The sequence below is a fragment of the Schistocerca serialis genome, chromosome 4 (assembly GCF_023864345.2).
Source record: "Schistocerca serialis cubense isolate TAMUIC-IGC-003099 chromosome 4, iqSchSeri2.2, whole genome shotgun sequence".
Lineage (NCBI taxonomy): Eukaryota > Metazoa > Arthropoda > Insecta > Orthoptera > Acrididae > Schistocerca > Schistocerca serialis.
The window spans coordinates 157005806-157021218 of NC_064641.1; the positions used below are offsets into that span (position 1 = coordinate 157005806).

General features: G+C 38.3%; 1 protein-coding gene across 1 annotated transcript in view; it reads left to right on the top strand.

Moving 5' to 3' along the window:
- The window catches only part of LOC126474330 (beta-2-syntrophin), a 320895-nt gene extending 307821 nt beyond the window's left edge, over positions 1 to 13074 (top strand). The window contains exon 7 of the mRNA XM_050101797.1: positions 11379 to 13074. Within this exon, the coding sequence (XP_049957754.1) occupies positions 11379 to 11471 (93 nt within the window). The 3' untranslated portion in view covers positions 11472 to 13074. The remainder of the gene's footprint in view (positions 1 to 11378) is intronic.
- Positions 13075 to 15413: the final 2339 nt, after the last annotated feature.

Genomic DNA, 15413 nt, shown 5'->3' on the forward strand with positions numbered 1-15413 from the left:
TGAACTTTGCCCATAATTCCTCTAAATCTGTCAGTTTGGAACTAAATGATATCCGTTCATTGTCTGAGTAAGATGCTAACACCTGCTTCTTGGTTCTTTTGAGAGCAAATACTCTCCTAGTCTTCTTGATGGATTTATTGACTGTAACATTCATTATCCCAATGATATCGTGATCACTAATCCCTTTCTCTATACTGACACTATGGATAAGGTAATGTCTGTTTGTAATGCTCCCATTTGGTGTTGGCTGTCAAAATAGCCACCTCAGATGGTTTTCAGGAAACGTGTTCAGAGCTGCTTAACAGGACTGTCTGTCTACACCGCCTACAGAGAATCCATAGATATCCCATTCTATCATTGATAGGTTAAAGTTGCCTCCAAATATTATTGCATAATCAAGAAATTTCTGTGCTTCTGGGTGTAGACCTTCTTTGAATGATTCTGAAAACATTTAACTGGAGTTCTCCTAGGCTGGTTACTCATGTATGGATAACTTCACAATTAGACTCAACTTGTACCTCAATAGAAAAAATATGTTTGTTGACTGCAATGAATACACCAGAGGAAGACTCTTGGGCTTTAAGCTAGTGACTGTAAACAATCACTCAAAATGTGGACTAGCAACCTGTGTAAGAAACAACATTAGTATAAAATCTTGCCATCAACTTCAAAGAATGATGTTTTTATGGCTCCATTTAGTGGGAAACTTGATAATACTCAGCCTGTAGAAATGATCCAGATGGAATTGGCCTTCTCCATCTCTGCCCTCACCATAACAGCCAAGTATCATTGTTGGAGACTTCAACAGCCACCATATACTCTGGGGATATCAAGAAAGTGATGAAAGTGGACAAAAACTTGTTGACTGCATGGAAACAGAAAACCTCAAAGTTATATACAATGTGAAAGAAAAGGTAACATTCTTTATTGGATGATGAAACAAGGGCTACACACCTGATCTATGCTTTGTCACACAGAGTCTCCAAATGTGCCCAGTGAGGTGTGCCACAGACTCCTCAAGATTCCCCCATAGTCAGTATTTTCTACTAATTTTCTACACTGAATTTTTCATACCAATTGTCCTCTCCTATTGAAAGCCATGATGGAACTTGGAAAAAGTCAACTGGTCTGAAATTCCCAAAGAAACAGGTGCCAACATACGATCAATAAAACCCACATTCAACAGCAATAGATTCAGTGGAGTAGACCTAACTGCAGCCTACAAGACTGTATGGAGTGACAGATTCTTGCTCAAATTCATCAGAGTCATTTTGTGTAGGTAACTAACCACTCTAACTGGCAACAAGCATAATGATAGGTACTTCCAGCTGTTCTCAGAGAGTTCACAGAATAAATCATGGTGTCCCACTGTTCGGTTTTGGCCTCACTCTTTTTTAATTTGTATATATATAACCTTTCAGGAACTAGTCCAGGAAATTTATTATGCTGATGATATTGCTTTGATCGCTCATGATCAAGGCTTTAGGAAAATTGAATCAATATTAACTTAAGACCTGAAGCTGTTGGATGGATACATCAAACATAATTTCTTCTAACCAAATCCTCAAAGACTGTTGTATTAACTTTCCACCTATGGAATAAACAAGCATCACTCCAAAATACCTAGGTGTGACCCTAGTCAGGTCACTGACATAAAGAATCCATTTCTAGAATGTGGCAGCTAATAAAGACTAAGAATATTATGCTCCAGAAGTTAACAGGAACCATCCAGGGTGTCATTTCAGCAGTCCTCTCTTTCATACTTGGCACAGAATACTGTTGTTCCAAATGGGTATACGGTGCTGAGCTAAACTAATTGACATACAGCTTAGTCGAGCAGCGTGCCACATCACAGGGTGTATTTGTCCCACAAACATACATTGGCTACTAGTTTTTAATAGATCACATCATTGGAGAACAATATTATGAAAAGGAAATTTGCTACTTACCATATAGCGGAGATGCTGAGACACAGATAGGCACAAACCAAAAGACTGTCACACTGTCACAAATAAAGCTTTTGCCAGTAAGGCCTTCGTCAAAAATACACACACACATGCACAACACACGTGACAGTCTTTTTGTTGTGCATGTCTGTGATTCAGCATCTTTGCCAAACTGTGAGTAGCAACTTTCCTTTTCATAATATTGTTACATTCCATCCTGGATTTTTCATTGGAGAACATTTGGACAGAAATGAAAAACAACATAGAATTATCAGAATTTTCATTATCAGAACCCCAGTGAATGATGTTTAGAAAACTGTAGTAGCACACAGCAGTCAGTCTGCAGAACAGTTATTTCAACATGCAAGATGCCTGATTAGATTAGATTAGATTAATACTAGTTCCATGGATCATGAATACAATATTTCGTAATGATGTGGAACGAGTCGAATTTTCCAATACATGACATAATTAGGTTAATTTAACAACATACTTAAGTTAATATAACAACTTTATTTTTTTGTTTTTTTGTTTTTCTTTATTTTTTATTTTATTAATTTTTTAATTTTTTTTTTATTTTTTTCTTAATTTATATCTAAAAATTCCTCTATGGAGTAGAAGGAGTTGTCATTCAGAAATTCTTTTAATTTCTTCTTAAATACTTGTTGGTTATCTGTCAGACTTTTGATACTATTTGGTAAGTGACCAAAGACTTTAGTGCCAGTATAATTCACCCCTTTCTGTGCCAAAGTTAGATTTAATCTTGAATAGTAAAGATCGTCCTTTCTCCTAGTATTGTAGTTATGCACACTGCTATTACTTTTGAATTGGGTTTGGTTGTTAATAATAAATTTCATAAGAGAGTATATATACTGAGAAGCTACTGTGAATATCCCTAGATCCTTAAATAAATGTCTGCAGGATGATCTTGGGTGGACTCCAGCTATTATTCTGATTACACGCTTTTGTGCAATAAATACTTTATTCCTCAGTGATGAATTACCCCAAAATATGATGCCATATGAAAGCAATGAGTGAAAATAGGCGTAGTAAGCTAATTTACTAAGATGTTTATCACCAAAATTTGCAATGACCCTTATTGCATAAGTAGCTGAACTCAAACGTTTCAGCAGATCATCAATGTGTTTCTTCCAATTTAATCTCTCATCAATGGACATACCTAAAAATTTGGAATATTCTATCTTAGCTATATGCTTCTGATTAAGGTCTATATTTATTAATGGCGTCATACCATTCACTGTACGGAACTATATGTACTGTGTCTTATCAAAATTCAGTGAGAGTCCGTTTACAAGGAACCACTTAGTAATTTTCTGAAAGACAGTATTGACAATTTCATCAGTTAATTCTTGTTTCTCAGGTGTGATTACCATACTTGTATCATCAGCGAAGAGAACTAACTTTGCCTCTTCATGAATATAGAATGGCAAGTCATTAATATACAATAAGAACAACAAAGGACCCAAGACTGACCCTTGTGGAACCCCATTCTTGATAGTTCCCCAGTTTGAGGAATGTGCTGATCTTTGCATGTTACGAGAACTACTTATTTCAACTTTCTGCACTCTTCCAGTTAGGTACGAATTAAACCATTTGTGCACTGTCCCACTCATGCCACAATACTTGAGCTTGTCTAGCAGAATTTCATGATTTACACAATCAAAAGCCTTTGAGAGATCACAAAAAATCCCAATGGGTGGTGTTCGGTTATTCAGATCATTCAAAATTTGACTGGTGAAAGCATATATGGCATTTTCTGTTGAAAAACCTTTCTGGAAACCAAACTGACATTTTGTTAGTACTTCATTTTTACAGATATGTGAAGCTACTCTTGAATACATTACTTTCTCAAAAATTTTGGATAAAGCTGTTAGAAGGGAGATTGGACGGTAATTGTTGACATCAGATCTATCCCCCTTTTTATGCAAAGGTATAACAACAGCATATTTCAGTCTATCAGGGAAAATGCCCTGTTCCAGAGAGCTATTACACAGGTGGCTGAGAATCTTACTTATCTGTTGAGAACAAGCTTTTAGTATTTTGCTGGAAATGCCATCAATTCCATGTGAGTTTTTGCTTTTAAGCAAGTTTATTATTTTCCTAATTTCAGAGGGAGAAGTGGGTGAGATTTCAATTGTATCAAATTGCATAGGTATGGCCTCTTCCATTAACAGCCTAGCATCTTCTAATGAACACCTGGATCCTACTATATCCACAACATTTAGAAAATGATTATTAAAAATATTTTCAACTTCTGACTTTTTGTTCGTAAAGTTTTCATTCAATTTGATGGTAATACTGTCTTCCTCTGCTCTTGGTTGGCCTGTTTCTCTTTTAATAATATCCCAAATTGTTTTAATTTTATTATCAGAGTTGCTGACTTCAGACATGATACACATACTCCTGGATTTTTTAATAACTTTTCTTAATATAACACAGTAGTTTTTATAATTTTTGATAGTTTCTGGGTCACTACTCTTTCTTGCTGTCAGATACATTTCCCTTTTCCGGTTACAAGATATTTTTATACCCTTAGTAAGCCATGGTTTGTTACAAGGTTTCTTACGAGTATATTTAACTATTTTCTTGGGGAAGCAGTTTTCAAATGCATTTACAAAAATGTCATGAAATAAATTATATTTTAAATTGGCGTCAGGTTCACGGTACACCTCATCCCTGTCTAACTGCTGTAGGCTTTCCCTGAAATTTGCAATTGTTAAATCGTTGACTGAACGTACTACTTTGGAGGACTGTTTAGTATTGCTGAATGGAGCAATCAATGAGAGAAGCAAACTTCCTGGATGCCTCACCAATTAAAACTGCATGGAAGTGACCACCACAATGGCACTGGTGCACATAGTGTTGAATGAGAACTGATGGAGACAGATATGAATTATTTACTCCACCAAAGATGATGGAAGTCCTCTCAATGTGACTGTGGTGAAGAGCAGCAGATTTTACATCACACAACATTTGAATGTTCTCTCAGAGCATTCAGAGGGAGAGGGGAAGACCATCACAATATGCCTAAAGGTGCTTGTGACTTGATTTAAAGCCTGGAGTAAGGGCTAGGAACCCATTATGAACTTGAAAGTGTGTGTATCTGTGTAGAAATGTATATATTAGTCATAAATAGTTGTCTAGTATTTTCTTTTATCATCATATAGCAAATAAAATAAAACAAAATAAAATAAAAATATATATATTCATATACTTCTGATGAAAATTATTGAGAAGTGTCATGATACTTATTGCTGTCTGAATTTGAAATTTCATGGTATTTATAGTGCTTCACAAGTTGTAACTATCAGATGGAATAACTGTAAGCAGTGGAAACTCCAGGTTGGAATATCAACAATATGAGGAAAAGATAGATCGCTACTTGTAACTTGGATGCACTACACAACCAAGAATGTTAGTACAACTTTATTAGACTGTGGCATGTATTCCAATCACCATAAATGATAACTGAGTGTGAGCATAGCGCAGCAGGGTTTAAATAGGCACTCGCCCATGGTAGGCTCTCTTGGAAGTTCACAGTATTGCTCTTTCATGGTTTGCTCTCACAGATGACAACACACTGCTAATGTATGGCTTTCAAGTGTGGGCACATTACTTCATTTCTTTTCCCTTGGCAAACTGCTCAGATTCATGAGATATCCATGCCATCTTCCTCCACGAGGTTCTGGGGTTCTGACTGAGATGGTGTGCTGATACTGGAGGGGGGGGGGGGGGGGGGGGATAAATATCAGAATATTTATGAGCTAACGTCACCCCCAGCCCACACTGGGAGGCATCTGTTGTTGACCCAGTTGGTAGGTTACGCATATTGTAACATAGACATCAGTTTGTAAAACGCCATTTCACATGCCTGCAACCTGTGGAAAGACATCCCCTTATGCAGCAAAGCATGTAACGCTTGTGCAGCAGATGCCGCCTCCAACAAAACTGATAATAATAAGCAATCTTACCTAAAAAAATTGTGGAGTTCCTTGACCGGCATAGGATGCAGAAGAGCCACAACAGCAGAGACATTCTGACAAAGGAGTTTGATACCAGCACTAGAGTCCTCAAACTCATGATAAACAATAGAAGGCTGAAAGAAGCAGCACTTTTCCAAACTGAATTTTAACACGAGCCTGTAACACCGAAAAGAGGGGACTTAAGTTTGTTGAGATGTTCAGCAGTGAAGGAGCTGGAGACCACAATATCATTAAGATAGTTGGCACAGCCAGGCAAAGAACTTGTGAGTTGTTCAAGAAACCACTGAAAAATCGCCGGGGTGCTGGCCATGCCAGATTTTAATCGCAAGTATTGATAAAAATACTGACCACCAATGAGCCAAGCAAAAAGTTCTTCAGGATGCGGCATGGGATACATGTCGATGATAGACTGAGCATTGACAGAAACTTTGAAATTTATGCAAAGGCGTAACCATCCCGACTGCTTCTTGACAGTGATTAAAGGGAGTAGCCCATTCGCTGGATGCGATTAGTTGGATGACCCCAGAGGTCATGAGGCAGTCAAGCTCTGCCTTGACTTGGTCACAGAACACCATTGGCAGTGGATGAGACCAAAAGAAATCGGGTCTGGCCAACGGTTTCATGGTGATGTTGAATTTGAAATTATTGGCACAACCCAACCTGCAGAAAACAGGGAGGAAAATTCAAAACATAGAGTCAAGTTGTATATGAGACACTTGATCAGAGATGACATTAACTTCATCGGAAATAGTAAAAAAAAGTTTACCGAGCGAGGTCGCGCAGTGGTTAACACACTGGACTTGCATTCGGGAGCACGACAGTTCAGTCCTGCGTCCGCCCATCCTGATTTAGGTTTTCCATGATTTCCCTAAATCGCTCCAGGGAAATGCTGGGATGGTTCCTTTGAAAGGGCACGGCTGACTTCCTTCCCTAATCCGATGAGACCGATGACTTCGCTGTTTGGTCTCTTCCCCCCCCCCCAAACATCCCAACCCCAAAAATGTTAAGGGCATCCAGGCCAAACAGATTTTTGGTGCATACATTTTCAGCATCAGAAAATTCAGCAGACCGGCCATGGATTTATATGTAGCTGGGACCGAGAAACTACCTAATATTTGAAAGCTTTGTTTATTGTAAGTAACTGTTGTACATGACATTGGCACTGAAGAGAGGGAGCCCAAGTCCATGCACGTCTCCAAGTTGAGTAAAGACGTGGCAGCACCATTGTTGACTTGCGTGTGCAGAACCTTTTGATAAACCTTGACAACAATAAAAAGCTTATCGGATGCAATGGAGATTGCTGATAAATAATTGACATCCATGTCAGTGTCTGCAATAGGCTGTTGGAATTTTGCATTACAAACAGGAGCAATGTGGCCCATTTTGTTGCACTGGCATCCAACGGCCCACTGCTTAGGACAGTTCGGCCTCTCATAAGTGACAAAACATGACAGAAAAGAGGGAAGCATGGAGTGCTTACATTGTTGTTCATTACCGGGCTTGCTGTACTGCTGCAACCATGGCTGCTGCAGTGAGATGGGCTGGCTGCCCCGATGTTTTTCTCATACACAGACCACTGTCACCATATCATCCCCCTATGAACCATCTCAGATGGTGGGGAAAAGCATGGTTGAACTCCAGCAACCTCACACAATGATTCAATTTGGGTACCCACAGCCCTCAAAACCTCAAACGATTGTGCAGTAGTCAGAATGATGGAGAGGGAGCAGTTTCCACATTGAAGGGCCTGCTCACAAACCTCACGATCAGGGTCCAACCAAATGATTGTATCATGAACCATTTGTTTGACATACAACTCCTTATTTAGACCAGTGATTAAGTGACAATGATGACTTAAACTGTGAAGCTTAGCTTCCCAAGTCTTATAGGAATGTTACGGTTTCTTGTGACACTGATAGAACTCAATTTGAGTGGAAATGACCTGCATCTTTTTACAGTAGTATTTTGAAAGAAGGTCACACATGTTATCAAAAGAGAGTGAAGACAGACCCTGTAGGTGGGGCCAGTTGGCAAAGGAGTTGATACATCTGAGGTGAGTATCAAGACAAAAAAAAAACACCATCACATAGGGTAATATCAGTCAATCCACGTGCATGAAAATGTTGCCGCAGCCGTTTTTGTAGGATTCCCATTTTTTGACACACTCATTGTAAACTGGAAACAACAGGGGATAAATGATTGGAGTAGTGACAAGCAAAATGGGAGGTGCAAGGGGCAATGTGGCAGGTGACGTAGATTGACACCGATCCAAACTGGCCAAAACAGAGTCAAGCATTTGCAATCCCTGGATCTGATTCTATTGCACTGTGATGAATGCCTCCTGTTGTTGACTAAGATGTTGCAACACTGCAATAAGAACCCCTTGCTGATCAATCAGCTGGTGTAAAAACTCATCAGCAGCACCATCAGACATTGTAGATACAACAGAGGACCAAGCAGAGACTGAAAACTGTGCAGAGAACAATGCCAGGCTCGTTGTCACTTGTGTTGCAACTTGGACACACTATACAAAATGTTAGTAAAACTTCATTAGACTGTGGCATGTATGCTGATCACCTTACCGTACACTCAACACAGTAAGATAAGGCAAATGTCTGCAAGCAGTAATAACATGATAACCGAGTGCAAGCATAGAATGGCTTGGTTTAAATAGGCACTCACCCATGGTGGGCTCTATCAGAAGTTCACAGTATTGCCCTTTCACAGCACACTGTCACAGATCACAACACACTGCTAATGCACATGGCTTTAAAGAGTGTGCGCATTATTTCACTCCTCACAATAAAGATGTCATGTTGAGCTGTAGACAGGCACAATGAAAAGACTTACACATTAGCTTTCAGTCAAAGGCTTCTTTAGAAAAGGAAAAATACACACACATTCACATTCATTCACACAAGCAAACATGCCTCATGCACACATGACTGCCATCTCTGGCAACTTGGACCGGAATGCAACTGTCATGTAAAATGGAAGCAGCAATCTGGAGGGGCCGGGGAAGGGATAGCAGGGTACAGGTGGGTGGAGAGAAGGGTTCTGTTCTATGAAGAGCACGTGGGGACAAGACTGCCTATATGCACAACATCGGGAGACTGTGGGGCAAGGAGGTAGGAAGGGAAGGGGGATGGGGTGAGGGAGAAATGGGAAGAAAGAGGAGAGGAGAGGAGCAGGGGAAGGGGAAAGATTGTCGGGTGTATTGCCAGAGGACGGCAACCGAAGAGTGTGAGGGGTCAAGAATAGGGGGTAGGTGACAGGACAGAGGGGGTGGAAACTGCTGGGTGTAAGGTGAGGGGACAGTAGGTTACCATAGGTTGAGGCAGAGCAGAGAATTTGTTGTAAGGATAAACTCCCATCTTTGCATTCCCTCATTGTGTGCTGCTCTCAGCCAATGCACCCACCCATCTTTCCTCTTCCACTCCTCTCCTTTTTTGCCCACCATTTCTTCCTGCCTCAATGCCCCACAGCCTCTCAACGCTGTGCCTGTTGGCTGTCTGGTCCCTGCATGCTTTGCTGGACAATGCTCTTCTTTCCTTTCATGTGCTCATGCTATCCCTTCCCCTTCCTCACCTCCTCCAGATTGCTGCAGTCATCATATGTGACAGTTGAATTATGGTCCAAGATGGCAATCATGAGTGCATGAGGTGTGCTTGCTGTGTGAATGAATGTGCATGTGTTTCCTTTTCTGAAGAAGCTGTGGCTGAAAGCTAATGTGTAAGTGTCTTTTCATTGTGCCTGTCTGTAAGTCAATGTGTCATCTTTACAGTGAGTAGTAATCTTATCTTTTCCTCATATTGTAGATGGAACAAGTTTCTTAATTCCTGTACCTTCCATTGATTTTAGTAATTCTGTAGGAGTCTCACTGTCTCATTCGGTTGGGTTTGAGCACAATACTGTTACTAAATCATGTGTTCATTATTTAATAATCTATTTCTTTCACATCAAATTCTTCTTCTTCTCCTTCTTGTTCTGTTACACAACCACACCACTCTTCTCCATTGTAATGAGAACTTGCAATGGGAGCATGTAAATTTGTGCAGAGGTAGTAAGGCTCATTTAAATTTGGGGAAGAGTTTGATCACTATATTTCTTATAGAAGCACAGTGTGCTGCCAATTATTGTACTCATAATTATGCCAATTGCTGTTCCACTGTTACTAATGTTATTGTTACTAACTTAAAGTTGTTTAATTGGAAGTATTTGTTCATTTTTTTTTCTTCAGTTAACCAAATGATGCAAACTTCCAACTTCGAAACTCCAAATCGTAGAAATTTCGCATCCTTCATTTTACTTGTGATAAGTCACCTCTACAAAATCTGCACTTGGGGTATCAGATGACTCACTAGTTACCTCTGGAAATTTTGCAGTACGAATGACCACTATTACATTATTTTAGACATCTAATAATTTATTAACAGTCCTATCACATACAGTTTTAAGTTCATGACTGAATTCACCTTTTTATGGCAATCACGAGATTGTGTCATTACTACATTTGTAAATTGAGACCACATCTGTAAGTATTTGTTGTTAATTACTTCATACTTGTAGCATTCAGAGCAAACTGCAAAACTGGCCATAAACGTAAATATTGATTGCTTACAGGATTATCAAATAATTACAAAAGTTTACTTCTCCCATGTGAATATTTCTACAGGAACATTGTTCAATATTATAAAGCAGTGCTTTCTGTTGTCCTATTGTATTAGAATATCAGTTACTTGAACATGGAAAGAAAGCCACAGAAAAAATGAGTAGGATTTCTGAGGTGGCATTACAGTAGCTTCACTGGAATTAAAAGGAGAAGTTGCCACATTCATAAAATTTGCTTGGATCAATATATGGAAGCATGTGTGACAGAACTAGAATTTCATAATAAATCCCTTACAATAGTTGAGCACATAGTGAGCCCCAGCAGGTAATTTTAATCTATTCATTAACAACCTTGATGCTTTATTGTCCTACCTAACAATAAAAAATAAAGAATAAGTATTTGTTAGTGATTTTATGTAAGTATTTAGATTCTATTAGAACTCTTCTGGTAAGAATTTATTTCAGTCAGTAATATTATCATTCAACTTAATTCCTACTGTACACTTCCTAATCGGGGTAAGTAATTGCTCAAAAATAGTCATTAATTACTTGTACTTTTACCATCTTCCCATTCTCTTTGGTTCCTAGGTTACCCATCTCTTCACTCACCTCCTTATCAGGCAACAATAATTCCCATCCCATTCCCTAATCAAGCTACAGCAGTAAATGGGGGGATTAAGGGAGGGAGGGGGGGGGGGGGGGGGGGGGGGAGAGAGAGAGAGAGAGAGAGAGAGAGAGAGAGAGAGAGAGAGAGCAAGCACACATGCAGTCCATGATTTTCCAATATTTTATTCATTCTCTCTTTCTGATTTTCCAGGAACTGGATTTGGAGTGCTGTCCTAAGCCTTTTGTGTTCATTCTCCACAATTTCCTCTCAGCCAAGATTCATCGCCTGGGACTGTATGCATAGACATATAGCTTACCTGACAATTTTGAGCCTGCCACTGATTGTTGTTTGCTTTCTGTATCTGCCAGATATACCAAAGTCCGGTATACTGCTAGTGTTACCTCAGAACCATCTTTGTGCTACATGGAAATTTTTATATAAAAATATATATATATATATATATACATGTATACATGTTATCTTTGTGGGATTTTTGTGCCTTTGCCATCATTTTATACGTTACAAAATGTTTTGTACTTTTTCAAGAACAATGATGATGTGGTAATATTGCTTATAATTTTACTTTGACATTTTGTAAAGTGTATTAGTGAACTGGCAAAAACATGTATGCCATTGATGATCGCACAATCTCACTACATTGTAAATACTGTACTTCACAGTTATTGTTCCTGCAGTCCGATTAGTGCAGTCCTGTATGAGGCATAGGAAATAGTGACAAGAAGAGTGTAATTAAGGGGCTTATGAACAGTTGTTTGGACATAAAAGAGAGTATATTGCTGTAATTTATTTTTTTGTGTAGTTGAACAAAGGAGACACCTCACTGCTTGTCATGAGTACTGTGCATTAATTATTTCACTTTTACCACAGATATTGTGTACTTCACATTTTTCTTTCAATTTTTTTTATAAGTTTTATGGTGATGTTATCTACTCTTGCCAGTTGTTCCATTTGTCAAGAACTCATTTTAGCCTTCAGTCTGCTCTAATTTCTTCTTAGAATTTTTCATCTTTTAAATGGATCAGATGTACTCTGTACTGCTCACTTCTTTGTCAAGTAACCTTAAATTTATATCTTGGCAGATTTAGTGTCTGTTGAGAGTGTATTGTATAACAGCTGTTAAGATGAATTGCATTAATTTTGCAAGTAAGGCTGATAGTGTAAGGACAGGTAATCTGCAGTTATTGTGGTTGGAGAAAGTTGCATCTGCTGTGTCCATGCAATTTGAGAGACATATCAAGTAGACATTTAGTCCATACTGACATTTGTGTATAAATCTTTTTAAAGCTGTTCTTATGCAAGTTGTGTTTAAACTTGAATGTGGTGTATTAGGTTAAGCATGCAGAAACAATTTTTCATCTTCCTGCACAAATATTTATTGTATTATTTGATGTGGAGTAATGTGCATTTATTTTTTGATATGAATGTTAAAAGTTTTATTCTACTTTAACCAAGACTTTTAATTCACGATGTTTTTCATTTATTAAATTATGTATTAAAATGATGTAAGTTAATATTATTCAATAAAACAGCTGGGTGTGTAAGGCTGTTCGCCAAACTACTCTGTCTCTGTGTCTGTGTGTGTGTGTGTGTGTGTGTGTGTGTGTGTGTGTCAGAGAGAGAGAGAGAGAGAGAGAGAGAGATGTTTTATCAATATTAAGGCTTTTTCTCCAATTCAATTGTTATAATATAAAGTTACCAGCTCAACTGATCGGTATGTAAATAAGGATGATTTGATTCTATGACTGTCATGCAATATGTGACTAGTGCTTGCTTTGATAGATAATTTTATTTTCAGAACATAGTTGATTGAATGTAATGTGGGACTGTCTTCTGTCCCTAAGTGGAAGTTGTTATCTCTGATTAATAAATATTGATTTCAATAAAAGTAGTTGTTCATATATTCCAAATCAATGTTTGTGCCTTTATTAGGGCATTTTCCATTCTTGTGCCTGCACCTATCAAAACAAAAACTGCACTTTTGTACAGTATATTTGTATTTGCCCAGAAATAACAATTACATAAATTTTCAGAAGCTGCAGATTTTTAGTGATTGATAGCATTCCTTGCCACTTCAAACATATTGGATACATTTACACCTGTCATTAACAAATACATAATTCTGATATTAGAAACAGGCTGAATCAAAGCTAAAATGGACTCACCAATGTAAGTGATTAAAACTGTGGAATATTCCAGGAGGTTTGAGATTGCAGCCAGATGATGTCAACACCTGGCCATGATATTCTGACTGATAACCAATCAGCTGTCTTTTGATGAGCTTTACACTGGAGATTGTCGGTGCATGTCACTGACTTTAAACCTAAAACTGCATGGAGGCACATGCACATAGGTTACCGCTGCATGATCACTCATACTGTGTCGAGTGTAGCATAACGCCATCTGCATGGTTATCGGTAATATTATGTTCACATCCTCTGCTGGATTGTGGGCCCTTGGGGCTAAAATTCAGTGGTCAAAATAATAAAATTAATTATTGCTATAGATGTCATTAGGCATAAAATTCTGTCTTTCTGAATATATTGAAGAAATCATCAGGTCCAATGCCTTATCAAGTTGAAAGTTGTCATCATGAATAACAATATCTTCTGTTAGAAGTATTTCCACAGATTCCTTAATAACCAAACCCCAGAATTTTTTATGGCCAAGATTTCTGTTTCAGAATAATTCTTAAAATGTCCTGCAGAAATAAAATGCTTGGCTATGGTTGACTTACTGGGCTGTGAAAGGCAAGTGTGGCCATCATGTTCCAAACACCTTTCATGAATCATGCATTTGATCTGACCATTGTAGCCTCTGTGACATTGGGATGTTATTCTGCAGACGCCACCCTTCTGCAAACTAAGATCATTTTTTACCAAGGTAAGAAGGGCCCTTGTCTTTGTAAGTCACCAGAATAATATTTCTTTAGGATTGTTTATAATAGAGGGAAACATTCCACGTAGGAAAAATATATCTAAAAACAAAGATGATGTGACTTACCAAATGAAAGTGCTGGCAGGTCGACAGACACACAAACAAACACAAACATACACACAAAATTCAAGCTTTCGCAGCAAACTGTTGCCTCATCAGGAAAGAAGGAAGGAGAGGGAAAGACGAAAGGATGTGGGTTTTAAGGGAGAGGGTAAGGAGTCATTCCAATCCCGGGAGCGGAAAGACTTACCTTAGGGGGAAAAAAGGACGGGTATACACTCGCGCGCGCACACACACACATATCCATCCACACATATACAGACACAAGCCCTTCTTATATATAACAGGAAATGTCCTGACTGATTCACTAACTCATTAATGCCCAGCCTAAACAACAAAGGATAGAAGCTTGAAATTTTGCGAGTTTGTTGATCATATACCATAGGGATTGTTTAAGAAGAGATTTTTTGGAATTCAACCCCTAAAGTGGTGAAACAGAGGATGAAAAGCTATTTGAAAATATGTATTAAAGCAATTTTGAAGCTAGCCGTACGAAAACTGGTATTTTGTTTCTCATTCAGAAATTAAAGGAAATAAATGTTTCAATATTTTTGGATATTCAGCACACAAGGGGGTGAAATATTTAGTGAGGTTTTTTAATTACAGTATTATTAAAGAACTATTAAACCATTATGCCACTTCAGGCATAATAAAGCAAACACAGCGGACACACAATAGGAACAACCAAACAGAAGCAGCCACTATGAAAAGGTGAAAACAAAAGTTAACAAACAATAATGTATTAATAACAAGAGCAGACAAGGGAAATGTAACAGTACTCATGGATAAAGAGCAATACATCACAAAAACCAAGGAATACATAAACACCAATGCCATACAAAAACTGAAGTCAGATCCAACTACACGATTCCAGGCAAATGTGAAACGAACACTGAAAAACATTGAACACACACTCACAGACAAACAGAAATACTATATAACACAGAAAAACCCACAAGCACCAACACTCCGCAGTCAACCGAAAGTACATAAAGACGGAATGCCAATGAGAGCTGTTATCAACTTCAAGAAAGCCCCAACATACCGCATAGCCAAACACCTCCAAAAGTTAGTTACAAAACACTATAAACTAGAAAACAACAGAACAGTGATAAACACAGGAAACCTAATAGAAAACATACAGAACATACAAGTATCACACACAGCATCACTGATTTCATTCGATATAGAAAATATGTATACCTCCATCCCTATCACAGAAACAATAGA